Source organism: Ochotona princeps, chromosome 27 (assembly GCF_030435755.1).
Source record: "Ochotona princeps isolate mOchPri1 chromosome 27, mOchPri1.hap1, whole genome shotgun sequence".
In the NCBI taxonomy this organism is placed as follows: Eukaryota; Metazoa; Chordata; class Mammalia; order Lagomorpha; family Ochotonidae; genus Ochotona; species Ochotona princeps.
The window spans coordinates 2,259,495-2,287,030 of NC_080858.1; the positions used below are offsets into that span (position 1 = coordinate 2,259,495).

Consider the following 27,536-nt stretch of genomic DNA (forward strand, 5'->3'; position numbering starts at 1 on the left):
TTCTAAAGATCACAGGATTGCTGACCAATCAGGAACCTTGCGTGTACACACCTCTTAGTCCCAATCTTCAGTCTATAAGAGCCTTTACCCTAGGCACCCAGGAAGTCCAGGAATGAAGCAATAGCTGCCCAGATCCATGCTCTGCCCACTGTAGTAAAGATCTACTTTCTTCCACCACCCTGTCACTGATTGGCTCTCTGTGGCCCAGGTTGAGAGTTCAACAACACTGCCTCCAACCGGTTTGGGGTTCCATTCAGCAAAATCCAGAGCCTTTTCTAGGGAGTAGCTCGGCGAGGGCAGGGATGGGATGGGATGCACCCCCATTAGAAACTGTCTCCCACCAAGCAAAGGTAAGCCTACCCTGCCTTCCACCCTGCTTACCATAAAGCTGCATGGCAGGCTTTGCTGGGTGCCTCCTTCCAGGCAGTATTCATTGAAAGCCCAGGTAAGATAAGCTTGTAGAGGCTCATTCATGGGCAATGCACTGACTGTCTTCTGTTTATGAACAAATGCACCTCTATACCTGGCCGAACACAACTGTCTCCCCTTCCTTTCTCCCCTCCAGCTGCACTCCTTATGCACCCCTACATCCAGCTGGACAGGAGTCTTCCCTCGGTGCTACAACAGGTGCCACCGCACGCACTGTGGTTGTGGGGAGGGAGGCCCTGCAAGAAGCTCATTGTAGCATCCCTGCTAATGGTGTCGTTGAGGAAACTACAGGTTAGATCCATAGCAGCCTCTTGTTAATCCTAGTATTGGGAAGGCTTCTGTTTTCAAGTGGATTATCTACAGAACTGAATCTTTCTGTCTCGTTTTTATTTCTCCAGAATTCCCTGCCCCTACACCCAATCTTTGGGGGCTCATTCCTGTTCCAAGAGTAGGTGTAGAACGGTGATAAAGGGAAGGACAGGGTGGAATGTGGGAGTTAGAAGGGATGCTCTCCTTCAGGGCTGTGCTACGTACCTACAGACACGCCGTTAGAGGGGTCTCACTCCCAGGGCAAAGCAGATATGTCTAAATACAGGGGTGTTGGTTTTAACCCCTTTGGGTCTGGATTCACTTAGGAATCTGATAAAAGTCGAAGAGCCCCCCTCTAGTAAGGCAATTAGGTAAGATGCCCAAAGCAAATACGTGGTTCTCTGAGGGTGAAGAAATCCCAAAGCATGTACCAATAACTAGGAGACTGCTGCTGAAGTGTGGATATCCCCCAAAGGCCCACATACCCTTGGTCCCCCACGGGAACCTTGTTTCCCATATGTTACTGGCACCCAGATGGTGGAAAGTTGATCCAATCATAAGGCTTATAGGTGGTGTCCTGAGAGGTGATTGGATTGGCAGTTGCTGGGTGGGGTCCATGATCCAGTGATGGTGGCTTTAGGAAGAGACATAGGCAGTACACTGTGTGCTCCCTATTGCCATGTGATGCTCTGCCTTGCCCTGGGCCTCTGTCAGCAAGCACACCTTCTCCCGATGCTGAACCAACAGGGCCATCCAGGCTAGGACTGCAAGCCTCCAAAACCTGAGCCAAAATACACCCCTCTCCTTCACAAGCAGCCTGAGCTGCATCTACTGTTGGAGTTACAGAAAGCTGACCAATCCACCCAAGACACCCCAATGACAGCTTTGTTCATGACTGGGCTCACAGTTCTCTTAGACTTGGGACAACTGCTGTTTTTCCTCTATCGAGTCCAGGAGGACCCTTAAAACCTAACTTAGTCCAGACTAGCTTCTTTAGTTCCATATACTTTTATAGGGGTCACAGAACAAATAAATGCATTGCATCCCACAGTTTCTCTTTCTGCTGCCCATGAACTCAGGTTGTCTCTTACTTTGCAAGCCACACGGTGAGGGCACAGCTTCCCAAAGCCCAGTGGGGGTTGAATCCGCCGCAGGAGGGTCACCACATCCAAGTGTTTGATACGACCCCTACAAAGGGAAGGAGGGAAGAGGAGGAGACATCAGAAGACCATGGGACCTGCTAGCAGTACGACTCAAGCACCCCTGAGAGGTAGGGACCCACCTCTAAGGAGAATGCTGTATGATGTTGCCCTATTGGCCAGCTCCATGTAGAACTGAATGGCAAAACTCCCAAACCAATTCACATGCTTAGATGATCATAAACAACCTCGTGTTGGTGCTATTTTCAAGGTGGAGGGGATTTTAGAAGTGGAATTAGGACCCAACACGGTAGCCTAGCAGCTAAAGTCCTCGCCTTGCATGTGCTGGGATCCCATACGGGCACCAGTTCGTGTCTCATCAGCCGCACTTTCCATCCAGCTCCCTGCTTGTGGCCTGGGAAAGCAGTCGAGGACGGCCCAAAGCCTTGGGACCCTGCACCCACACTCGCATGGGAGACCTGGAAGAGGCTTGGGGCTCCTTGCTTTGGATCGGCTCAGTACCGGCCATTGTGGCTGCTGGGGGATTGAATTAATGGATGGGACATCTTCCTCTCTGTCTCTCTTCCTCTTTGTATATCTGAATTTCCAATAAAAGTAAAATAAATCTCTAAAAAAGGTGCAATTAAAAGCTCAATAGGTGCTTGCTGCTTCTATTATTTGATTGTATAGTTACATGGTGCTTCATGAGTGTGAAGCAAAAGTGGTTGGGTTTGAGGGTGTTTTCAGACCTTAGACAAGCATAGAACAGATACGTACATGACTCATGAAGGTGTCACATTCTGATAAACCCATCATTAGTAGAAAATACCGTGAATCAACAATGCACTCAACACCCCGAGCCTAAACACATCACTTAGCAAAGGCAGTGCACACTGGACTACTCCCACCAGTTAGACAGCATGATGCTGCTGGACGCTACACTCAATGTTGCTGCCCCTCACTGAAGAAGGGATTGCCTGTTGCTGACTTAGGGAAACACACTAACTTGAACTTCGAAGGCATATACTTTCACATCAGCATAAACTGAAAAAAAAAAATCTGAAATCAAGCCATGGGAAACTAGAGACCATCTGTACTTAGCACTCATCCCTGCCACCAGGAGCTCCTATCCACCTGCTCAAGTGAGAGTGACACAAGTTCTTCAGACCAAGTCCAAGGTACTTGGCCCCTGACTCTCCACACCACGATCTGGTGCAGTTCAGGTTTCTGATGGAACTGGCAGGCCTGGTCTTTCGGTGTACCCTCTCAGCTTGGGGGATCGGCTGCCCTCTGAGCACTCACTTGGCTTCAGGATCATACTCTGCCCAGATTCTTTTAAATTCATCCAGATGGTGAGGACCAAGGATTGACCAGTCCCTTGTCAGGTAGTCAAAGTTGTCCATGATGACAGCTACAAAGAGGTTGATGATCTGCAGAGAACAGTGAGTACAGTGAGGCCCTCCAAGAGGACTTTCCCACTCCCTTGTCGCTTGACTCCACTTCACCAGCCAGTGGAATAGCGAAAATATCTAAACCCCAGAACCATGTCACTATTTCATCACCAGCTCCTAGATCTTGGGCCTCTTTCAAAAATTAAAGTTGATATATAGCTCCCCTGAGAGTTAAATGGCATAAGCCCATATGTAGGCTGGACATGTCCTTTATATTACACTGCCTGGGGCAGGCTACCATCTTTCCCTAAGGACTCAACAGCCTTACAGAAGAGAATAAGCCCCCTTCTGGCCTCCACACATCACCTCTGTCCTCTGGGACAATGTCAAGAGCGGACAGAAAGAACCCGGGCGGACTCACTCTGGCCCAGGACTTCCTATCTGTATCTTGATGTGGGTGGGCATGCCTAGTAACTTCCTGTTCCCAAATCAGGTTCTATTACCAAGTGCCTGGGGTGTCCCTGTGGCTGCTGAGTCCCTCCTTGGCTTACCAGGAAGGCACAAAGCATGTAGAAGCTGATGAAGTAGAAGACGGCGAAGCTGCTGCCGCAGGGCGTCTCCCCTTCTGTACTGTTGTGGGGCTCAGACTCAGGGGCACACTTCTTGCCTGGCATGCAGGCCAGCATGATGTCCTGCCAGGCCTCCCCCGTGGCACACCTGGGGGAGGGGCGAGATGAAGCCAAGAGCCATGGAATCAACATCTTAGATGCAGCTGGAGCACCCTGCCCCTCCGTACAGGGAATTACTGAGTATGTGTGGTGTTTATCACTCTGATTGCTCACAAAAGATGAAAACAGGTAGCATTATTCTGAATGGTCAAAAGCTTTGTATCAACATCATTCCTTTCCTAAAACTCACTCTTTCTCTATCAATGTTTTAGCTCCAGTATATTCCTGTTGACTGCTGTGTGAAAATGCACTCAATGAATATACTACTAAGACAATTCAGGTTGAGCATTTGGCCTAGTGGTGAAGGTGGATGAATCCTACAACAGAAAACCAAGGCTTGATACTGACCTCCACCTCATGACTCCAGCTTCCTGCCAATGTAGAGCCTGGGAGGCAGTGGTTATGGGTCAAATGATTGGGTTCCTGACACCCACTACGGGCCTGAATTCAGTCCCTGGCTCTTTGGTTGCACCTTAGTCCAGTCTTATCTGAGTCCTAAGGGTGCTTGGGGGAAGTCATAGTAAGAGCGAATTTGAGTCCTGTCTCTCTTCCTCTCAAATTATTATTATCTTAAAATCCACCTTCCTGTCGAGAAATAGTTGACATTTTGCTTTTTCAGTTCTATTTATTCATTTGAAAGACAGAAAAATAGGGAAGACGAGGATATTGTCCATCTGTTGGCTCACCATTTAAAAGCCCACAATATTCTGCAATGGGCCATGCCAGAGTCAAGATCCTGGAACTCCATCCAGGTCTGACACAGGAGTAGCATGAACCCAAGTACTCTGGCATCATCTGAGGCCTCCCAGGCTTATTAGCAGGAAGCTATTTTGGACGTGGAGTTAGAAGATGATCCCAGGCATGCCAAGAGGGGATGCAGGTATCTCAAGTGATGGTTTAATCCACTCTGTTCCAATACCTGCCAACCCCTTTTCTGTTACAAATTACACTGAAATAAACACGCAAACGCACACTTGGGGTATCTGCTTAGAAGTGCCTTTGCCAGTTGAAAGTTCCTGTATCTTCATGAAGTAGGTCTTTCTTCTGTCCAAGTGTTTGTTCAGTTTAGATTCTTACCATCAACTCTCGGTATTTGTAGTGGATTCTAAAAAATGCCACTCAGTGTGTGCCATAATATATTGCATGGATGTTTTCAAATGAATTGAGAATTGGAGTTTTCTTTTCAGTTAAATTGCATGTTCACATTTTAGCTCATTTGACTCCAGGTTATTATTACTATTATTTTGTTCACTTGTAAGATCCTTTCTGTAGTCCTTGCAGATCCATCTCTCGATGTCAATATGCGTCACAAGTATCTTCCAGTCTGTGGCTTGCTTCTTGTCCATTTGTAGTGTATTTTGATGAATGCTCTTTTGCATCTCACTTAAAAGAACCCTTCAGGCATTGTGGTGCAGCCTGTTAAGCTGCAGCCTTCCTTAAGAGTGCCTGTCGGGCCCGGCGGCGTGGCGTAGCGGCTAAAGTCCTCGCCTTGAACACACCGGGATCCCATATGGGTGCCGGTTCTAATCCCGGCAGCTCCACTTCCCATCCAGCTCCCTGCTTGTGGCCTGGGAAAGCAGTCGAGGACGGCCCAAAGCTTTGGGACACTGCACCCGCGTGGGAGACCCGGAAGAGGTTCCAGGTTCCTGGCTTCGGATCGGCGCGCATCGGCCCGTTGCGGCTCACTTGGGGAGTGAAACATCGGACGGAAGATCTTCCTCTCTGTCTCTCCTCCTCTCTGTATATCCGGCTTTCCAATAATAATAAAATCTTCAAAAAAAAAAAAAGAGTGCCTGTCCTAGTTTTAAGTACTCTTGGTTGAGTTCCCTGCTAATGTACCTGGAAAGGCGGCGTAAGATGATGACTCAAGTGCTTGGGCTCCTCCACCCTTGGGGAGACCTGAATGGAGTTTTGGGTTCTTAGCTTCAGCCTGACCCAGCCCCGGCCATTGTAACTATCTGGGAAGATTCTCTCTCCCTGCCTCTATCTCTACCTTCCTTGCAGTCTGCAATTGTGCCTTTCAAATAAAATAAAGAATACATTAAAAAAATCTCTCCTTATTTATTCTAGGTCACAGATGCTATCCTCTATGCTTTTCAAAAGGTTCTGAAGTTTTATTTTTCACAATAACTCACAGAATTTATTCTGTGTTCCACAACAGTTATAATGATGCTTTCATTTTTCTGTGTAATCAATTTTCTTCATACTATTCATCAAACAGTACACCTTTACCTGCTGACCTGAGATACCTATCACATGGACTATCTGTATGTCCGGCACTGTCCCACTTACTATACCTTTTTTTAAAAAAAATATTTTTATTTTATATTTATAATAAATTTTATTTTGTACAGCTAAGGAACAACATAGTATTTTCCAATGTATTTGAATATATGATTACTAACATAGTAAAGCAAGTTAAGATATCCATCCTTGTACTCCTCCCTTTGGATGGCAAGAGCAGCTTACACAAACTCATGTGATGGAAATCTCAAATATTATACAATAACAGAGGAGAGTTTAAATACCACCCAGATTCGTACGTTTCTGTCTATACCCACATACCTCTCTTCTGAATTTCTAATCTAGAAATCGAAATATAAATTTCAAATTCAACATAGCCAAAATGGAATTTTTAATTTTCATTTTGAGGTGTATCGATAATTTGTTGTTTTTTAAATTAAAAAAAATTATTTTCCATGACACGGTTCTGTAGGTGAAGGGATTATCTCCGTTCTCTTCCTTTGACACCATGAATGAAAGAAGTCTTCAATAAAATTGTATAGTTCCCCCAAAACACATCTTTGAGAAAAAAAAAATCTCCTATCTAGGTATATTATTCTGCTACACAGTTAAAATGGCCTAATTTGGAGGTTGTGTCAATGTGTTACTAACGGGGAGGAGCCAGCATTGATGTCTTACAGGCCAACTGAATGCTCTTCTGGTTTTAATTTGTCTGCAGCTCCTCTTCTGCATTCTACAAATGCAATCAGATTTTTGCCATGTAATCATGTCCCTCCCTCTCCAATTCTTATCCTTGGATGATAAAACTAGCAGTAGGATGTTGTCTATATTATGTGTATAATATAGTTGTGTATAATATAGTTGTGTTTTTCGGTTGATTCGCATGAGTCATCACTGGTAGCCATTCATGTTCATATGTGTACTTTGCTGGTCTCTCTCTGTGGTGTTGCTCTGTGCTGCGGAACAGGGAGGTGTTCCCTGCAGAGCTCAGGCAGCACAGGGATGATCATGGGAGGCTCCGCAAGGAAGCATAGTGGATCTTGGGTCTTCTGGGAGATGGATACTTTGATCATCATTTCAATTCAAATTTATTCTTAAGATTTTGATGATTCCTATTTTCCTACACCAAAGTATTTAGGGTTTTAAATGTATTACATAAATGAATCCATAATGCTCTCTTTTCTGTACTTTTCTTAAATTTTCATTTAACTCTCTGGCAGAGAGAGAAAGAGAATATCTATTTTCTGGTTCACTCCCCAAATGCCTGCAATGAGCACAGCTGGAATAGATTGAAGGTAATAGCTGGGAATTCAATCTGTGTTCCAGGACTCAGAACACACTTGCTGGAACCCACACTACTGCCTGCCTACCAGGATTTGCATTAGCAGAAAGATGGAGGCAGGACCTGGAGCCAAAAATTGAATCCAGGGTCTCTGGTAGGCTAAATGCCTATCACAGGGTTACTGTTGCTGTTGTTATTACTAGTTTGTACTTATGGTCTGATCCTATTTATTTGCTACTCGTAGAAAAATCTTAGCTCTGGCTGGACTCAGACTAGAGGCCAAGGTTCTCATAACACAAGGCCTCCATCTCTTGCTAGTCTGTCCCTGGCATTTGCCTTCGGTTCCCATTCTCTGTGCCACATATTGAGCACATCCCCTGGCCTCTTCTCGATCTCAGGGTGCTGTCTCTCAGAGCCTGCGGGTGCTTGTGTTGCAGGATTCATGCAGTAACAAGACATGGAGACATGCATGCATTGGTCTTGGGATTCTCACCATTCTTGTCTAGGGGGCTTTGCACAACATTTTGGGGGAACCTGACAATTCTGAGCGTTAGCTTTGGACCCCAGGTGAGAAGGGGCCACTCAATCCAGGAATATCCTCAACCTGTTATTTTTACAGTAACAGAACCAAGAAAGCTAGGATTCATCACACAACTGTTCTTTGTTCAGTTTTCCCGAGTGTAATAATAAGTGTCCCTTGGGCTCGGCAGCATGGCCTAGTGGCTAAGGTCCTCGCCTTGATCCCATATGGCCGCTGGTTCTAATCCCGGCAGCTCCACTTCCTCTCTATCTCTCCTCCTCTCAGTATATCTGACTTTGTAATAAAAATAAAATAAATCTTAAAAAAAAACAAGTGTCCCTTACTCAGTGGCAGGTGCATACAGTCATGCTACATAGGGAAGCCTCATCTGTCACCCATTTTATGACATCCATTTTTTGCCCAGAGTGTCAGCAGCAACCTCATGATCACATACGTCTCAAATAAGTAAGTAAATAAGTACAGTTCAGAGTTGGTGCTCACAGTCCCCTGCACTGAGTTTCTGGCATCTGCTCATCTCTAGGGTGTCACAAAATAAAAGAAATACAATTCTCTCAGCTACATTCTAACTACAAGGATTTCTGCAATCCCACTGTTATCTTTTGTCCAAGTTGGAGTTGAAGAAAGTTTGCTTATTTATCAATCTTTCCCAGGAAATCAACTTTAAAGTTTATTGATGAAATCTTTGTTCTATATATGGATTAGGTTATTGTTTTAGAATTTTAAAAGTATTCCCTTATACTCTGGGGCTATTTTGTGATTCAATATTTACTAGTTAATTTCTTTTACAACATTTAGTTATTAGATGAATTTGGGGTTCTGTTTCTTTGGAATTTATTGGTTTATCTTGTAAGCTTAAGACAGAGTGCTGGGTCCCACTCTCTCATTTCTAAGTATTTTATTTGTAGAGGCTATTTTTTTATAGTTAATTTCTAAATTTATTATATTGAGTTGGAGAATTTTCGGAGTTTACCAAATTCTTGTCATGGCTTAAGTTCTGGCTATTTTTTTTTTGTGTGTGAATATTCCTGAGTGCTCAAACGTGTGAAATATTTTTTGCCATTTGTTGAGTACAAGTCTATTAGATTAAGATATTTCAGTGTGCTTTTTATGTATTCTTTATCCTCTCTTCTATTTTCCTAATTTGATCGTTTTAAAGGTTTATTTATTTGAAAGGCAGTGTTACAGATAAAGGAGAGACAGAGAGAGACAGAGACAGAGAGAGACAGAGATAAAGAAGGACAGACAGAGAGAGACAGAGAGAGAGGAGAGAGATGTTCTATGTGCTAGTTCACTCCTTAAAAAACGACAATGGACAGGATCTCCCTTCTTGACAATTACTTACACCGACCATAAACTAAAATTGATGCGTTTAAACTATTAACCATAACTTTACAATTTCTTTACTTATGTATCTGTACACTCTGTTTCACTCTGCATTTCTGAAAGTGTATTGTTGTATAACTGCTCCAAGGAAAGGTTATATGAGGAAATACCTTTCTTGTTCTGAAAGTTTTGCGAATGTCTATGTTTTGCTTTGCTACGTGAATGCTGATTTGATCGCAAGTAGGAGTCTAGGTTCAAAAATACATTTTCCTCGCCATTTTGAACATATTATCCCATTGTTTTCCAGCACGTATTTTTGTGGATGAAAAATCTGACATTAATTTATACTGTTGAAAGTAATTCATTTTTTTTTTCTTTTTTGGCAACTACTATAGAAATGACTGTCTTCTCTCCATTGCATATTCTTTTCTTAAAAAATATAAATGTAATTGTTGGGGGAGTGGGGGCTTCCATCTGCTGATTCATTCCCCAAATATCTGTGGTGCTCAGGACTGGGCTAGGCTAAAGCCAGGAGCCAGAGATTCAATCCAGGGTTCCCACAAGGATTTCAGGGAAACCAACATTTGAGCTATCACGTCACAGGAAGCTAGAGTCAAAAGTCAAACCTGGACAGTCTGGTATGGGAGTGTACACATCCCACAGGGTGTTTTAACCACGGTGACATTCTGCTGCTACCGTGTGCTCCTGGTTCGTCTGTTGAACATCAATGGGCTGGATGTACAGGTATGCCTCTGGAGTCTAGTTTGTTAACGTTAGCTGTGTCTGCTTTTCTGTAGCACACACCATTCTCACTGCTATAGCTTGGCAGTACATTTCAAAGCTGGGTTGTATTGCTTCCAATTTCTTCTCAAGATTGCTTTAGCTACTTGGGGGATCTTCTGCGGTTCCATAGGAATTCTAGCAATTTCTTTAGATTTCAGTGAAAGATGTCTTTTGAATTTTGGTAAGAATTCTACTGAATCCATAGAAGGCCTTGGGTAGAGCACTTTAACAATACTAATTCTTCAACCCACCGATATGATATACTTCTCTCTGTGTTATCAACAACTTCTTTCACCAATGTTTTACAGTTTTCTGAATATGAATCTTTCGCCTTCTTGTTTAAGTATTTTAATGGTATTGTGAATTATGCTAATTTCTTATTCAGATGACTCTTTGTTAATGTAGATAAATGCTAGTACTTTTTTAAATGTGTGTTTTGTATCCTTTATCAGTTCTACTTAATTTTTTCCAGTCAAGTCTTTGTGGTTTCCTATATAGAAAACCTTTACAGAGCAAGATAACTCAGTCCTTCTTTTCCTATTGGGATGCTTTTTATTAATTTCTCTATTTTTACTTATTTGTTCTGACTAGAACTTCCAGCCCTGTGTTACGCGGTGGCAGTGAGAATGGCCATGATTGTCCAGTTCCTGATCTTGGCGGACAAGCGGTCCACTCCTCCCTGAATCTGATACCTGCTGGAGTTTACCAGATGTGGCCTGTATTGTCTGAGACCCACTCATTCTCTGCCTCATTTGCCAAGTGTCTTTTTCACGAACAAATGCTGCATTTCATCAAATGAAATGTGTCTATGAGACACAGAGTTTTTGCCCCACATTTTCTTAATGTGCCACATCACCTTTGTTGATTGTGCGTGTGTGTGTGTGTGTGTGGTGAAGCATCTTTGTGTGCCTTGCTTTAATCTTGTATCTTTTTTGATAAACGATCCTTAAAAGTTTGTTGGGGATTTCTGCATCTGTATTCATCAGGGACTGGAATTTTTGTTTCCCACGGGATCCTCATCTGATCTGACATCAGATTCATGCTGGTCTTACAGGCACTCATTCTTCTTTGATTTCTTCCTCTTTGGAAACTTTTAGCAAACTGTCTCTTCCTGGCTCCAAAAAGTCACCACAATGTGTCCTTGTAAGAGTTTTTGAGTTAATGTGTGCTGCAGTTCGCAGGTCATTGCAATCTGCAACTTTATATATTTATTGGAAAGTTTATCATTCCTTTATTTCATATTCTTTTTTTCCTTTTGTTAACTGGGTTAGGATTTTCTATTACAAAGAGATTTTTCTGGCTCCATCCTGTCTTAACTTTGATTCCACATTTTCTTTCTCTGTTCTTTTTTTTTAACTTTTTATTATGATGATTTAATGATACATTTCCATCAACCCTGGGATTTCCCTTATCCCCTCCCCAATTCCCTCCCCCCTCCCTGAGTTCCCCTCTATCATTACTGCAGTATAGTTCTTCATACAGTCGTATGCCCATCACTGCGGCCATGCACAATGGCAGGGACTCTCTTTTCTTTCAGCTGGTCTATCTCTCAGCTCCTGACCTCTCATTCTTCACTAAGGATTGCCAAAATATGTGTTTTTCTTTCCCGGGTTTTCTCTCCATTATGTCCTTTTTAATAGCAGTTGCTACTGCCCCTGCTTCTAACTGGCCAGATGTGTTGCCTGCTGTGATCTCATTAAAGACACAAGCTTCACTTCTTTTCATATCAGTGGCCTCTACTTACTATGCTTCCCTGAGTTCTTGCCCATCTGTTTGTGGAGCATGGTACCTCTTTTTCATGCTGTCTGTTTTACCCAAGGACTTTGTGATGATGATTGTTTGTGACTGAGAACCTGGCTTAGATCTCTGTGGATACATTTCTCAGCACAGAAGCCTCTTTGGGGTTCAGAGCTGTGCTGCCAAGTAGCTTCTCTTTAAAAGACAGCCCTGCTCTGTCTCTAAACCCCAGCACCCCCCCCCCCCAAGGGAGTGATGTTATGTGCTGCCTTGTCCACCTTGTGAGAAGGAGCAAGCGCTCTTCAAATCCCAGTGTGTTGTGCCTGTTGGCCCTGAGCTCAGAGGGGTCCTGGGCTGCTCTTACTGCAGTCCCCTTGTCTGGAACAGTGCTTGACTCAGGCCTTGAGTCTTTGTCAACTGAATCGCGTCTCCTTTCTTCCAGCTGGGAAACCCACAGCACTTCCAGCTCACCAAGCATGCTCTTTCCATATTTAGCCCGCTTCTCCTAGCACTGTTATGCATTATTAATTTTAAATGTTATCTCCAGGGGTTGACATCATGGCATAGCCATCTAAGCCTCTGCCCATATAGGCACTGGTTTGCATCCCAGCTGTTCCATTTCCAGTCTAGCTCCCTGTTTGTGACCTGGGAAGCCAGCAGAGAATGGTTAGGTACTTGGGTCCCTGTAACCACGTGGGAGACCCAGAAGAAGCTCCTGGTTCTCCACTGTCCAAGCTCATTGCAGCCAACTGGAGAATGAACCAGCAGATGGAAGATCTCTTTCTGTCTCTGTCCCCCCTTCTCTCTGTAACTCTGCCTTTCCAATAAAAACAAAAATAAATATTTTTTTTAAAAAAAGTTATTTTTGATCATCAAGGACTTCAGGAAAGAAGTGGAAATAGGGGGCCCGGCGGCGTGACCTAGCGGCTAAAGCCCTCATCTTGAACGCGCCGGGATCCCATATGGGCACTGGTTCTAATCCCGGCAGCTCCACTTCCCATCCAGCTCCCTGCTTGTGGCCTGGGAAAGCAGTCGAGGACGGCCCAAGGATTTGGGACCCTGCACCCGCGTGGGAGACCCGGAAGAGGTTCCAGGTTCCCGGCTTCGGATCGCTGCAGCACCTGCCGATGCGGCTCACTTGGGGAGTGAATCATCGGACGGAAGATCTTCCTCTCTGTCTCTCCTCCTCTGTGTATATCTGAGTTTGTAATAAAATAAATAAATCTTGAAAAAAAAAAGAATGTAAACAAAGCATTCACTGAAAAATCACAACTAGCTAGTAAAAGTAATGTTGAAACAATAATTAAAAAACCCTAAAAATAGAAGTGGAAATAGGGTTCATGTTTATTCTGAGTATAGTGCCCAGGTACCATATTGAAATGTGACACAGGCTTAAGTGTTGCAATAGTGAGGTTTGGGCTTGGCATGAGGGAAGGGTTCTGTAGGACATACTGAGTGTGCGACAGATCCACAGAGGGATCTGTGGGCCCTGGAAAAGGACCCTGGGAACAGAAAATGGCTCACTGCTAATCCTAGTGCCAACCTGTGTAACCCACACATGAGCCAGCACAGATTCAAGAAATACTCCGGTCAAGGGAGAAAACATGGTTTTCATCTCTGTACCACAGACTAGGAAGGACCCCTGAGTTGTGGGTTGTGAGAAGCAGGGAAAGGCAGATGGGTATGTGTGTGGGGTGGAGGCAATGAGCGCAGACTCCCCCAGGAGCAGCAGTGAGCCCCAAGTTGGGTGGCAGAACTCAAGGATGGCTTAGCAGGAGATACAACTCAATGCACATGGATACACAACGGGCAGATGCTGGCAAACAAATCTACCTTTGTGTTTACTCTGCAGGATAACTCAGGGTAGAGAAATAAGACACCTTGCTGAAGATCACAGGGCAGTGTGAGGAAGGTCTGGAGCCTATTCCCATTTCAAACCTGAGTTTGAGATCACCAGTTCAGGCTTTGGCTGGTGATCCCCTGGTGACAGCAGGTATGTCAGGGACCAAAAGCAGCTTAAGGTAATACAGGATGCGGGGGGTGCACACAGCCACTGAGAGAAGGCCCCTGATTTTCGAGCCAGGCTACATGTTGCACCTGTGCCTCAGAGACCTACCTGAAGAGGAGCAGCACAGCTTGAGGGAAGGTCTGGAAGTTGTTGTTTCGGTTGATCTCTGTGGTATCATTCAGGGCAATTTTGCCAAACACCTGTCAGGGAGAATGAATAGGCAGTTGGTGACCTGTGGACAGAGGGTCCTCCTATTCGACCACTGTTCCATGGTCTCAGCTGGGGATTGGTTGTGGGGGGCGGTACAGGTGAAGTCCAAGGGGAATAGTCCTACAGAGCAACCCGGTAGGCACTTGCCACCCACTTGGCCTCTGACTCCAGCTCTTCACCCTGGATGAGGGGCAGGGGAAAGGTCGTCCGAGCCCTTAGAGAAGTTCCCTGCAGCCCAGGGGCGGCTGGGTGGCAGGGGGATCTAGGGCTGTGAGCTGTGGCTGCTGTGGCAGGGTTCCTGCTTCCAGGGCTCATTGCCTTCTCCCAACTGCCTAACCTGCTCGATGTGTCCAAGTGTTCCTCCAGCTGGGGCTCCTGGCTTTGGAGTACTATGTATTGTGCAGTCCAGGGTCCAGCCAAGCTTAACTCTTCCTCTCTGGTCTTGCTAAAGCTACACGCCTTTTAGAAATGACCACCCTTGATTCTCAACAGATGCTGGCACCTGAGTGCCTGGGAGGCCTTCTGCACTGAACACACAGAGGGAGTCACCAAGGGAAGTTCAGGGCTGCTGTGGAAGGCAGCAGGGGGGAAGTTCTGGTATGTTCACCTTGGAGACCCAGCCAGAGCCCTGGGGAGGGGCTGGGAGCTCCAGGCGTGAGGCAGGAGAAGGTACAGTGGGAGTTAGCAAGAACGGGCCCAGTGAACTGTGAATGCTCCGTGGGCTGGGCCTGGCTCTGGCCGCCTAGCCACTGGCTTGGCCACGGTAGCATGGCTAGACAGTCATCTTCAAGGCCACCAAACCTGGCTGGAGCAGGGTATTTGGGCAGGCTCACTATTCAGGCTATTTCCTGAGAAGGGCCTGGGTCTGTTAAATTGGGAGCATTTTCCTCCAGCAAGAGCAGCCTTAATCCTGGGGCCACGGAGGGAGGATCTGCATGCCCGCCCGACACTTGATCACTTGTCCCGCTACCTGGAGGAGGTGACCAACTGGTGGTGGATGGGGTGTTCCACCCTCACACGGGACAGAGAGGGAGGTGTTGTTGGATGCTGGAAGAGCAGGTGAGAGGCGTGGGCGCCCTGCCTACCTGCATCCCGATGACAGCGTAGATGAAGAATAGCATCACGATCAGCAGGGCCACGTAGGGCAGGGCCTGCAAGGAAGTGCACGGCGTTGCTGTGAGACCTCGGGGGACACAGGCCAGGTCCCCTCCCCGGAGAAGCACTGCACCCCCATCTCTGCAGCTAGTATGCGCATAGAAGTCCTGGGGACTGGGAGGAGACCTTGGCAATGGCCAGTGACCTCACATTTTGACTTGGGTTTTAACCCCCCTGAGCAGCAGCAGTGATCTGGGCCAGGAAAAGAAGGTGTAGAGTAACTTGTAGAAGTGAGAGCTCCTGTGTCTCTAAGGACAGGTGAGCAAGAACGCGGTGGGGCTGCTCGTGGTGATGACAGAGGGCAGCTTGCTTTGGCCCTGAGAAACTGTAGGGAGCAAGTGTTACTACTGTGGCAGGAACACAGAACAAAGATGTATCTCTGCCACTTGCCAGCTGCAGGAGCTCAGGCATCTCTTGGGCTCCAGCTCCTCCTCTGAGGAATGGGCAGAGTTATAATTACCTCTCGGGAGTCAGCACTTAAACGCTTCCAAGCTCATACAGTGCCTAGTTGCAATGTCTCGCACCGAGGTGGATTGTACTCAGCATATTATCAGCCCAGTGGCTCAGATAGGTTATCTCCCAGAGGCTTCACCGCTTTAGGGGAACGGTGCGGGGGCGCGGGGTACCCTTGGTGTGAGAACGTCCATTGTGCAGGTTCTCTGCTTAGCTAGTGCCCACAGCCGCTAGGGGGCACTGTGTGCCCAAACGATGCTTTCTTGGTCGCAGTGGCATTTCTTCTCCATAATCAAGTTTCCTCCTTTTGTCCATGACTCCATCTATGTCTTCTTTGCAGCCCAGAGAAATACTGGGGTAGGGGAGTGGGTGGAGGGGTGGGAAGGGCACGCTGAGGACAGAATCCTGGGGCTGAGCAGGCTGAATTTGGGAGGGGGAAGCTCAGCCTGGATACAGCCATGACTGGAAGTGGTGTGCTCTGGGGAGAGGCCCCAGTGCAGACAGGCACCTGCTGAACCCACAGCCGCCCAGGAGAGAGGACAGTGTTGGTGAGTGTCACGTCCTGGGTGGGCAGCAGCCCTCCTATGGCTCCAGGCCAGGGAGGTAAGGAGCCATATTGAGAGGTTGGCACACTCAGCTTCTAAGAATTAGAACAACCTAACAGCTTTGCTTGTCTTTAATTTCAGACTTGCAAGCTGACCCCGATGCTGGCCAGGAGCGATCACTATTCTGCCTTTACAGGTGGAAATTGAGGAGCAAGCAAAGAGATTCACTGCACAGCTAAGTGTTCTTGTGCCCTGTGCAGGGCCCTCCCTCCCTGGTGGGATGACACATGGGTCCTGAGGACCCAGGTAACCACAGACACAAGTGTGTGCAGAAGAAATGCTCACTGGAGGGGAAGGGGGCGCCCAGATTCTGAAAATGCTGGGTGTGAAGGGACCAGGAGGGCTATCCAGTGACCCCTGGGCTCATGCTTCTCCTATCAGCTCCATCCCACAAGCCACTTTGTCCAGCCAGTTACTGCAGAGACGGATAGTACTCTAGGAAGGCACAGGGAGGGAATCTAGGTGCTCCAGGAGCCTGGAGCTGGTCTGTGCTTCTCATCTCTTTAATAAGGAAAGCCAAGAAGTCGCCAAGCAGCACTGCCCCGCAGTTACAGGTCAGGCCTGCAGTGCGGAACAGAGTTGGCCGCCCTAGGTAGGCAGGCGAGCTGGGTGTGGGCAGATGATGCGGCTACCTGGAAGGATTTGATGAAGGTCCACAGCAGCGTCCGGATGCCCTCCCCGCGGCTCAGCAGCTTGACCAGGCGCATGACCCGGAAGAGGCGGAAGAAAGTGATGGAGATGCGGGAATTCTCCTCTGCGCTCTGGAATCCATTGGCAACAGGGTGCAGTTAACACGGCGAGGGGGAGGAGGGGGCCCTTGGGGTGGGGCAGGCAAAGCAGGGTGGGCTCAGCTGCACGAGACTCCCGTCTGTATCCCTGGAGGCTAGAGGGCCAGCGGGCAGGGTACACAGCCCAAGTGCACCGTCTCCACAGAGCCAGGCTGTGCCCAGGCCCCTGTGCTCACGGCCCTGCCTAGTCTTCTTCCCTTTCATCCCTAGTTCTGATGCCCTGCAAGGAGCTCTGGCAGGTTCCACAAGGACCTCCTAGATGCTTGAAGTCTCTGAGGCCTACAGCCAGCTGCCCTGCAGGAGGAAGCAGTGCGGCCTGGCCCATCCAGCTCTATGGTACAGGAGCAGACTCTGCTCACAGGCTGGCAGGTGGTGCCCTGTCTTCTAGCAATGATGGAGACCACCTGGGCAGGAATCAGCTGCCCACTCAAGTCGGCCCCGCCTAGCTAGGAGGTGAGGGGAGAGAGGCTAGAGCTGGACTGAGGCCTGGGCTGCAAGCCTTGCCTTTTGAATAGGCTTCTTTCCTTCCCCCCCTCCCTGAAGGCTGCACATGACCCTGCAGGGAGGCATCAGGGGAAAAGTAACATCAAGGAGGCAGCCCCCTGGTGTGGGTCCCACCTAGGGCATATCATCTCCTGCCGGGGAGTCCTGATAGACAGGCAAGGTGGCACTGAGGCTAAAGTTGGCGGAAGTAGAACCATGAGGCATGGGTTACCCAAGGGGTCCTGGCCAAAAACTCATCCTCAGTGATGGAACCTAGGGGCTTGGGCACTGGCCTGGTCAGGGCTCTGGGGGACAAGATAGACTATACTGCCAACCTCTGCCTCCAGACCTGAGTGCACCATGTCCTGATCCCACCCCAGCCCTACCTCTCACCCCCACCCAACCTTGTCCACCCTGGCAGGCTGAGCCACTGGTTCCCCTCCATTCCCTACCCCTGGAGCTAGTGCAGCTTGCCCAGCCCTACCGGTGCCTACCAGGAGAGAATGGACCCTTTGCGGTGGCCATGCCTGTTCCCATCCTGTGCCTCCCTCAAGGCAGGCAGTGTCTCCGGGTCATTGTTGCAACCAATTTGGCCCTTCTGCTTCTCCGTTCACCTTTCCTCACACTCTGGTTGTCATGAGTTCCAGAGCCATCCTTTCCTCTTGAGCCACACCTTGGTTGTTCACTTGCTGCGCTTTCGCCTCGTCAGGGAAGGGACCCAGGAGGGAGACAGGTTCCCCAGGGTGACATGGCCCTGTCCCCAATTCCCCACCCCCCCGCCTCCATGTTGAGGCTACCAGGGAGCCAGGGCACAGGCTTGGACTGGTGTTTCAGGAGAGGTCAAACCTTCCTTCTGCTGGGGTGATTGAAAACATTCAGGACAATGTGTTTTGGAAACATCACTGAAGACCCTCAGAATTAAAAAACAGAGCTGATTCCATTTCTCCCCGCGCTCCTGAATCCTGACAAGCAGGGGGAAGAGAGCCCTGTAGGTGTAGGGTTTCTGCCACCTGGACAGCCCCAGCCCTGGCTGTGTCCCCAAGAAAAGCAAGCAGCAGTGGCTGAAGGTACTATAACTCAGGTTTCAGTTCCACAATATTTGGGACAGGAGGGGAATAGGCTTCAGCAGTGAACTTGAGCCGTGGGGGGGTCATGGCTTGAGAACGGGCTATTGCGGAAACCTCTGGACCTGAGGAGGTAAAAATCACCACCGCCTAAAGCCAGGTTTGCAGGCTTGCAGGCTTGCAGGGTGAGCTCCGCTGCTGCTCAAGTTCCCCCCATGGCTGCAGTTCCGCACCATGCCCCCAGGGGGAGCACAGCGGTCCGTACATGCAGGTTTCTCCCATTGACCCAGGCCTCTGGCCTTGGGCACTGGGGTGGAGCAGCTGTAGGACAGCCATCCCTGGAAGTCTTTTGGCCAATTACCTGATGCACTGTCACATATCACCCACTCACCCAGTCCTGCCTGTGCTTATGGAATTGAATACCTGATCCTTCCAAGGACTGCCTCCTAGGTCACTGTGAAAAGTGTGATGCCAGGGGCTTCAGAGGAGGCTGCCCCTAAGGAGACTTCAAGGGCACCTGCAGGGCATCTCTGTCACTGGAGCCACTCTCAGCTCCTAAATTAGGAGTGAACCACTTGGCTCCCCTGCTTCCTGCCTGCTGCACAAAAGTGGGCACAGCCTAATGGAACAACCTCCCTCCCTGAGAAATCCCAGCCTGAACCTGCCCCAGCGACCTTAAACACAGACTGCTTGGGAAGATGACAGCTTCAGACACTGCTTAACAGGAGCCTAGCATCTACCTCTCCCAGCCATGCAAACTCCCTCCCCACCTCTGCCCTGGTGTGGCTCTCTGAGGCACCCTCTTGCAAATATCCCACATCAAATTAAGGCTGGAAACTTTCACCGGCAGAATCTACAGGATGTGGAACAGGAAATGGCTCTCGGGTCCAATTCTCTCCCAGTGGCTCACAGGATAGATAGTCAAGACCACAGTGAATCAGCACCCCCAAGGACACTTGGGAGGGCTCAGTGACCACCACCCCACAAACGGCATTGTCACAGCTCGCACAAGACAGGCAGGCAAGGCACACGACAGCCACAGCACGGCGGCAACATGCATTGGGAGCCCGGCTGGGCTGAGAGACTCTGAGGCTGGGGTCAGAGTGGGGGTGCTCAGGGCAGGGGTGGGGGGCATAGCAGCTGGGCACATGATCTGGAGGGTCGGTCTTACCATAGAGGGAGAGCATTGGGTATGTTCAGCTGGCTTTAAAGAAAGGCAGACAGAGATAAGCTGTCATGAGTCCCAGCGAAGACACCCGGTCTTGTAGGTCGCTAACACAGGAGTCACACGGTGGCAGGAAGGGTTAAAGGAACAAGTGACAGCACACAGAAGCATGGGCCTGGTAGGGACCCAACCCCACCTGGGGCTCCATGTCAGTAGGCCTTGCAGCTAGCAAGAGACCCTAAGGCTTGCTCCTACCCATGGGTGTCTCTGGTGATAAATCTAATCACTTGTCCCTGTTCTAACTAAGCAGAGTTTGTGAGTGGAGGTGTTTCTCTCTCCCATCAGCCTTGTGTTCTAAGGCAACCTGGGAGAGAGTATGCTTCCTGCACTTGACCTCACTCCCAGCAGTGTGCCAGCTGACTGGTGGAGGCCATGGTGACCCCAAACTCCATCTCTGCCCGCATGTATGTAGCCATACCGGGGACCTCAAGGGCAAAGGCCTACAGGTTCAGGGGCAGACTGCAGTCTACCTCTCACAGAGGACCCTAAAGCAGAGTCTCCAGTTCCAATCTGGCAGGATCTGCTTCTCAAAGTTTAAGGCTCAGGTGAGGGCTGCTCTTCCTTGGCTCCTAGTCGACATGTGTGTAGAGTCTTGTCCACCAGCACCCAACAGTAAATTTGTTTTTTAACTCAAAATCATTGCACCTGGTTTGCAGTACACCAACACTGCAAGAGGTTATTGTCATGGAGCTCATTTCGGACAGGAGCCAAGGATATGGGCCTCAGGTGGGGGGCCCTGAGTTGACCCTCTCAGTCAGTCCCTCGAGCCTGTAACAGAGACACCCACACATGGGGCACAGCCCCTCACAGCTCTCCACTCTCTGAGCTGGCATGATGTTTTTGCTTTTACCCTGAACCTTCGAACAGCTGCCTTCACATTTCTAGGGCATAGTCAAGGAGAGTTGTGGTGGCTTCTAGAAGCATGGAAAAGTATACAAGTAGACATGTGCTTGCCACCTCACAATGCTTCTCTGACCACAGGTTTCTCAACTTTTTTTTATTGTTGTTGTTGCTGTTTGTTCCTTTCCTGACATTGTCTGGGCTCCTGATTTGGGAATAGTGGATCTCCAGGGTAGGGCGAGGGGAGAGAAGGAAAGGGACACCCCTTTTGTCGGACACAGAACACACTGCAGACCACCATTTGCAATATTTGAGGAGCGACTACCAGCTGCACAGGCTCTGAGCCTGGAGGGCGCAGTGGGGGTGAGGGCACATGGACCTGGCTGGTGGCTAGACTGAACACAGAGATAGACACATGTAGACACACATACACACAGGAAATGTCTTGTCAGAACTCTGAAACCCTCTCCCACAGTTGAGTCACCCCTGAAGGCCAGGCCTGATGCCCTCCTGTCCCTGGAGTGTCAATGGGTAAAGTGGTTGTATGTAACCCAAGCTTCAGGGAGCAGGTTCTGGGGTACTATGTAGAATGCCAGGAAGTCAGGCACAGTCCCAGCAGGTTGGGCTATTGGCCTACCCTTTAAATTCACCTTGATTTTTAAGAATCCTAGGGGCATTAGGGGCCCATGCCAACCTAAATTGGACCCACTGGGGAAAATTCAGATAATCCCTCAGCTCAGCTCTCATCTAATGTCTGCAGCGTGCTTCACTTGAGACTTTTCTTAATAATTTCTCCTAACCCATCTTTTTTCTTGCAGCTTTTAAATATTGTATGACCCTCATTTCAGATCGCATATGTTTAAACCATATTTCATTTGATTTTAAGATTCTGTTTTCAGTCTGTATTTGATCACTCCACCCATACGGACTTATTTAATCATTCTAGCAGCAGCTCCTATAAGAGGCCAGAGGTTGGGAGCACCATGAGGGCAATGGGGAGGAAGGAGCAGGGCTCCCCAGCTTTCCTTGCCTGTGCATGGACCCCTTCCACGCGGAACCTCCCTTGGGGAGGATGCAGAGATCCCAGACACTTTCCCTTGAGCCTTAAGCCATGCTGCTTAGTCAGCACCTGCCACTGGCTGGGAGCCATAGTCACAAGATCCAGGGTCTCAGAGGCAAATTACCATTCACCCTCCAAGCAGAGAGCACTTCCTGGGAGGGTGGGGACAACAGGGAGTATCCCAAAGGCACAGTCCTCACCCTGCAGGAAGCCCAGGGTGTTCAAGCATTGAATACTGAAAGCAAAGAACCTCAGCTGGGTGGTGGGTTGCGGGTGGTGAGCTTCCCAGGGAGCAACTGTCATGCCCCAGGATAAGCAGACAGCCAGGGATGTGTGTGTGTGTCCTGGGCAGCTCTCTTGGAAGGCCCAGCACAGGGCCTGAAGAGGCTCCCTGGCAGAGGTTCTACACTGGGATCAGGATTCCAGATTAATGGGCAGTAGAGTGTAGGTGTGCCACCGAGCTCAGATCCTGGCGCAGATTTGCTCATCCAGGCTTTGAGTGGGTGGTTTCTTCATCTATGGGCCTTCCCTAGTGGAGAAAGGGGCTGTGGTAATATCTCTGCAGACCGAAGCCCTGCGAACCTGGAGGTCTCTCCTAGATGAAGAGACCCATACTGCAAGAAGGGGCAACAGAGTCACTTGCCTCATGGGAATATTCTAGCTGTTCTCTTTTATGTTCTCTTTCTCCTCTCAGCAGCACCAAGTAACATTTTGAGTGATCACTTCTTTCAGCTATAAAACTGGGACTTTTAGATGAAACCTGGCCGTGTGTCCCAAAGAGCTGGCAGGCTTTGAGCACTTCAAGCTATTGGGACAATTCACTGATTTTGTTCATGCAGTTGGCATCCACTGAAACAAAGCCCCTATTCCATAGAAAGGCAAGGGTCAGGCTTGAATGGAGTCCCAGCTACTGGCTCTAGAAAGCAGAGTAAGGACACACTAAAAAGGGGAAAGGACTCAGTTACTTCAGTGTATCTGTGTGGGATACCATGGTTTGGCATAACTGGTGATGGCATTAGGATCTTGGCAAACAGTCTTTGCCATTTAGTTTCAAGTCAAAGTCATGACTCCTGGTGTCTGTTCACTATGGCTTTTCACTTGGATGCTATCCCTAGACCTCCTGCAAGTGCAGAGGTGTGAAGTTCAAGGAGTTCCAGGAGCTGCCAGGGTATCGGGCAAGCATCTCGAGCAATGGCTTGGGGATCTGCGGAATGTGTGTGCTTCCCAGTGAGATTATGTGGCTGCTCTGGAGACTAGAAATGAGGCTGTCAGACGGCCCTTTACCATAAGTAAATGTTGTGGTTAAAAGTTATTGTTTTCAACAGGTTGGTAAGGATGATAATTCAGTTGCCAAAGGCTAGATATCTAGTAGGCTGGCATGCCCCACCAGCCTTCTTCCTGATTAACCTCTGGGCATGGGGTGACTCTAGAGGGTTTCTGAAGGGACTACAAGCCCCACAAGCCCTGACATTCCTTAGGATGAGACGCACAGCTGCCATTGCTTTCCTGGATCTGCCCTAGAGGGGGATTTGGCTGCAAGATGACTTGAGGAAAGGCACAGGGCCTGGGAGTTTGCCTCTTCACAGCCCTGCCTTGCTCTTTTGTGCTAAATAATGGGAGGCTGCCAATTGTGATCAGCATGTCTTACAAGCGACACAGTGGCCAGCTCCTGAGGCTGGAAGCAGCTTAAGCCACAGGAATCATTGTGTTATTTGCCTGCAACCCAATGGCTCCCAGGTGCCATCAAATGCCAGATGCACACTAAACAGGACTGATGACAGAAGTGACCGGGTGCTTTGATTTTCTCCTAGGAAGGACAGCTACTACCCAGCCATTCAAACACAGAAAAGAAAAACAATGCCACAAAGAATAAATGAGCTAGATCTGTTTGGTAGTAGTGTCAGTGATATCAAAGAATTCCAAATAAAAGAGATCGGAAGGATAAATAAGACACACAGAGCAAGAGCAGGTAGGGACAGGGACTTCAAATGGAAACAAAGAGCGAATAACCAAGCACAGGGGAGGGCTCAGCCAGGAGTGGGCCACGGCACAGTAAAAGACAGCAGCAGCCCTACTCCTGGAGGCACTGTGAGCTGGCCGGAGCTTGGCCAGGGCACAGCTATCCTGCTTACTCCTGACTCATGCTATCCACTGAGTCCCTTGACTGTCCTGAAGCCACACTGGCATCAGCAAGCTGCTGAGCTTCACAGCTAAGCCTTGGATACCGACTCAGCACTACCAGGCCACCAAGGGGCATGGTTAGGATGACCCCTCTCAGTGGTCTAGGAAAGGAGAGGGCTGAGTGTGAGTCTCAGAGGAGAGACCAAGCGAAGACAGTCGGGGCAAATAGGATAGGTAGCCTTGAGGTCAGAAGGGCCTGGGTGCCTTAAGCTTGCTACAGCTGCGTTCACGCTCTCAAGGCATCTGACACACCAAATGAAGAACCCAAATTCGAGACAGCCAGAGGAGTAGTTTCCCATGAACCTTTTGGGTCCAGGCTGCAGGACACTGCTCAAGGCAATGACTTTTTGGGAAAACATTTTGTCTCAGACCCAGTAGCAAGCCTGGCTCTCTCCCTTTCCCCATCCCCAACAACCCTGTCTGACCCTGGCACCATAGCTGCTGCCCACACAGCAGGTCTATCCCTGAAGGTGCCTCCCCAGGAATGAGTGTGGTTTTGCATTGTGTCCACACAGGCTGCAGAACAAGGAGATATCAAAGCAAATACCCCCTCCCCACACAGGTGACCTGTGGCTAAAGTCTTGCCCGTGCACCCTTGAACACTGTTACCTTGACAGCAAACACTATCTCCTCCTCCTTACAGGCCAAGTCATTACTTGGAAGAGTAGCTGAGAAAGTCACTACCACTGTAGTGTGAATTAGTGTGCCAGGATAACATCCTTTTGAAACCAGACAGCTTGGTGGTATTGTTGCTTTTGTTGGAGGGGGTTAGGGTGGTGCTGAAGGTGAGGAGAGACTAGAAGGTGTTCTGAGGGCAACAGAGCAGGGTGAGGCCAGAAGTCAAGGATTGACCTCATTCACTCCTCTTGCCTTGAGACCAGCAATCTTGACTGTATGCGCCAACCCTAGAAATAGCTCAGGCCACACCATCATCTATCTACATGAGGGCAGGTCAAGGCACTGACCAGGGCTCCTGCCTAAATACATGGGCATGACAGTCTGTGGCCAGTCTCTAGGCTAGCCCTGCAATGGAGAAGTTGGCAAGCAAGTAAGCCCACCCTGCCTCTGGCCCTCTGTGTTCACCTGTCCACTGGGCACCAGGCTCTACCACAAAGATGCAGGTTGGGCGTGGAAGCCTCCACAATCATGTCCATTCAAATGTTCTTGGACAAATTTACTTTCCAACCCCATTTTCCCTGATTCTCCCTCATTACACTTCAAGTACCTTCCAGCCCCTTCTCTGCTATGGCTGGGGCAGGGAGGGGCAATTGATTTGACAAGGACAGACTGAATGTGTGCCGGCCCTATTGCCTGCCCTTCCTCTGGGTGAGAGATGTGGGCTGAGGATGGAAGAGGGGTTGCCTAGTCTCCCTATCTCATTTCTCTCTCCTTCTGTTTTCACCTCCTCCCCTTCTCTTTGTTAAGCTGCAGATTGTCAACCAGGCAAGGTCAGTGTGCATTGCCCAGCACTTCCTTTGTGTGGATCCTGGATGTGCAGGTTGCTTTCCATCTGGGGGGTCTTGGAGGCACTGTGGCAGCTTCAATAGACACAAAGAAGTTAAGCTGGTCACTTGTGTGGGCAAGAGGGTGGGAATCTGTGAGCAGTGGGAGCCATTGGCCCCCGTCCCTTGGCAATTTCATGTAGATCCCAGATGGATCCAGCAAGTCAGGAGGGGTCAGCTCTTGTACATACATGCACTCAAACTCCAGATTTGTCACCTACTGGTTGGATGACTATGGATGAGTGGGAGCAGGTTCTACATCCTGCCTGAGCTTCAGTTTCCTCACTTGGAGATGAGGTCCTCTGAGGATTGAATGTCATCATGGGTATGGTGTCCTTGGCATGGTGCTTGCTACATACTCTGATCTGTCAATGTCAATCTCTGTCTCTCCCTCTCTCTTATCCACTGGTTCACTCCCTGAAAGCAATGACTGGAGTGGGGCTGGATCAGGCCAAAGCCCACACTGAACAGTCAATCTGACTTCCCATATGAGTGTCAGGAACTTAAGCACCTACTCATCACCTGCCAACTCCCTGAATATGCACTAGCAGAGACTGAGCCAGGACTTAAATCCAGGCACTCAGACACAGGACATACTGAAACACTGGGCCAATAGTCTTTACGATGCAATCCTTTTTCTCATTTTCTTTGTCCTCCTTTTCTCCACACCCTCTCCCCTCCTTCCTAACCAGTAAGGTCATGGCCAGCATCATCAGCATCATCATGCCCTAGCTTTATTTGCCAGCTCTGGTCACATCTGTTGACCAGGCACTTTGCACCTGAGGACATCTTTCAGTTTTCCTCCTCTGAACGTGGCCCAGTGTTTTCTCCCCATAAAATCTCTGTGTCCCATAATCCTTCTCCTTGCTCTTCCTCTTATGAGGATCTCTACCTGAGCCATGCCAAAGCCAAAGAAGCGAATGGTCACAGGGCCTGGAGCTTTCCAAAGCAGACCTCCAGACATCTACTAATGCTCAGCTCAGGTGCCTGGATTACCAGCTGCTTCAGCCTCTCCCAGCTCCATGCATGCCCAAACAGCAGGAGATTCGGATCAGAGAGTTAACTGCTCCTTGGTACCTGCCTCAGCACTCCCACGGGTAGGACCTTGAGGCACCGGAATTAAGTTTTGATGCCCCAGTGGCTTTTAGATTCCATTGCAGTGTTTCTTCTGCAACTGAGGGTTTCAGAACCAGAAAGGAGAAGGAGGTGGGTAGTTCTGGGCTATGGCAACTGAGGTAGAACACAGGCCTCAGGGGACCTCTAGAGACATGGGGGAGCAGCTATTCAGAGGCATCTGTCAAAGTTAGCAGAAATGGCCCAGGGCACCCTGGTGGCTGCTCTCTGAAGCTGAGGTCCCTGTGCTTCCCCCCTGGCACTCCTCTCTGGCAACAGAGCATTGAGTGCCAGCCAGGAGCAAGGGCAGGTGCAGGTTCACCATCTTGTGTATCTCAGATCTTTGTGTCTAGCTGTCTACCTGGTAAGTCTACCCTATCCACCCCCTGCCACCGCCCCCCCCCCCTCACTCCATCAAGCCTGTCCTTCCACTGCCTGGCCCTGGGATTGTCCTTCACACCCACCTCCAATCTGTCAGGAAGCATCATTAGGACTGCTGTCAAAAATGATCAGGACTCTAGCTGCTACTGACAATTTCCATTCTACCACTTCTCTCCTGGGTTGCCACCTTGGCCTTCTGCAGGCTTCCACCCTTGACTCCCAAGGCTAGCCAGCATGGGCATCTCATAACAGAACTTGTGTTGAGTTGACACTTGTCCAAACCACAAGCAAATCCCTTCCAGCTGGGAGCCAAAGGCCCAAGCCTGGCCCTGCTGCCTCTCTGGTGTCCTTCCCTTCCCAGTGCCCTTCTTGTTTTGTCTGCACAGTCACACTGCCTGCCCTCTTGCCTGGGTAACTACCTCGAGCCTGCATCTGATCGGAGGTACCACTTGCATCAAGGACCCGCATCCCCTCCCCAGCGTTATGATGCTTCCAAGGTACTTAGCAGCTCCAACAACTGCTTGCTGTCCTTTCCGAATCACTCTCCACTGGGGCGTTCTCC

At 49.0% G+C, this 27,536-nt stretch overlaps 1 protein-coding gene across 13 annotated transcripts in view; it reads right to left on the reverse strand.

The window, feature by feature from the left end:
• The window catches only part of CACNA1C (calcium voltage-gated channel subunit alpha1 C), a 656,633-nt gene that overhangs the window by 20,589 nt on the left and 608,508 nt on the right, over window positions 1–27,536 (reverse strand). For 10 of the 13 annotated variants that reach the window (XM_058656024.1, XM_058656022.1, XM_058656023.1 and 7 more), the window contains 7 exons: window positions 19,844–19,876; window positions 16,970–17,098; window positions 15,210–15,275; window positions 14,023–14,114; window positions 3,820–3,985; window positions 3,180–3,307; window positions 1,830–1,926 (listed from right to left, as the gene is read on the reverse strand). In XM_058656024.1, coding sequence (XP_058512007.1) covers window positions 1,830–1,926; window positions 3,180–3,307; window positions 3,820–3,985; window positions 14,023–14,114; window positions 15,210–15,275; window positions 16,970–17,098; window positions 19,844–19,876 — 711 coding nt within the window. The remainder of the gene's footprint in view (window positions 1–1,829; window positions 1,927–3,179; window positions 3,308–3,819; window positions 3,986–14,022; window positions 14,115–15,209; window positions 15,276–16,969; window positions 17,099–19,843; window positions 19,877–27,536) is intronic. The other 3 variants (XM_058656030.1, XM_058656027.1, XM_058656029.1) reach the window with 1 other exon arrangement.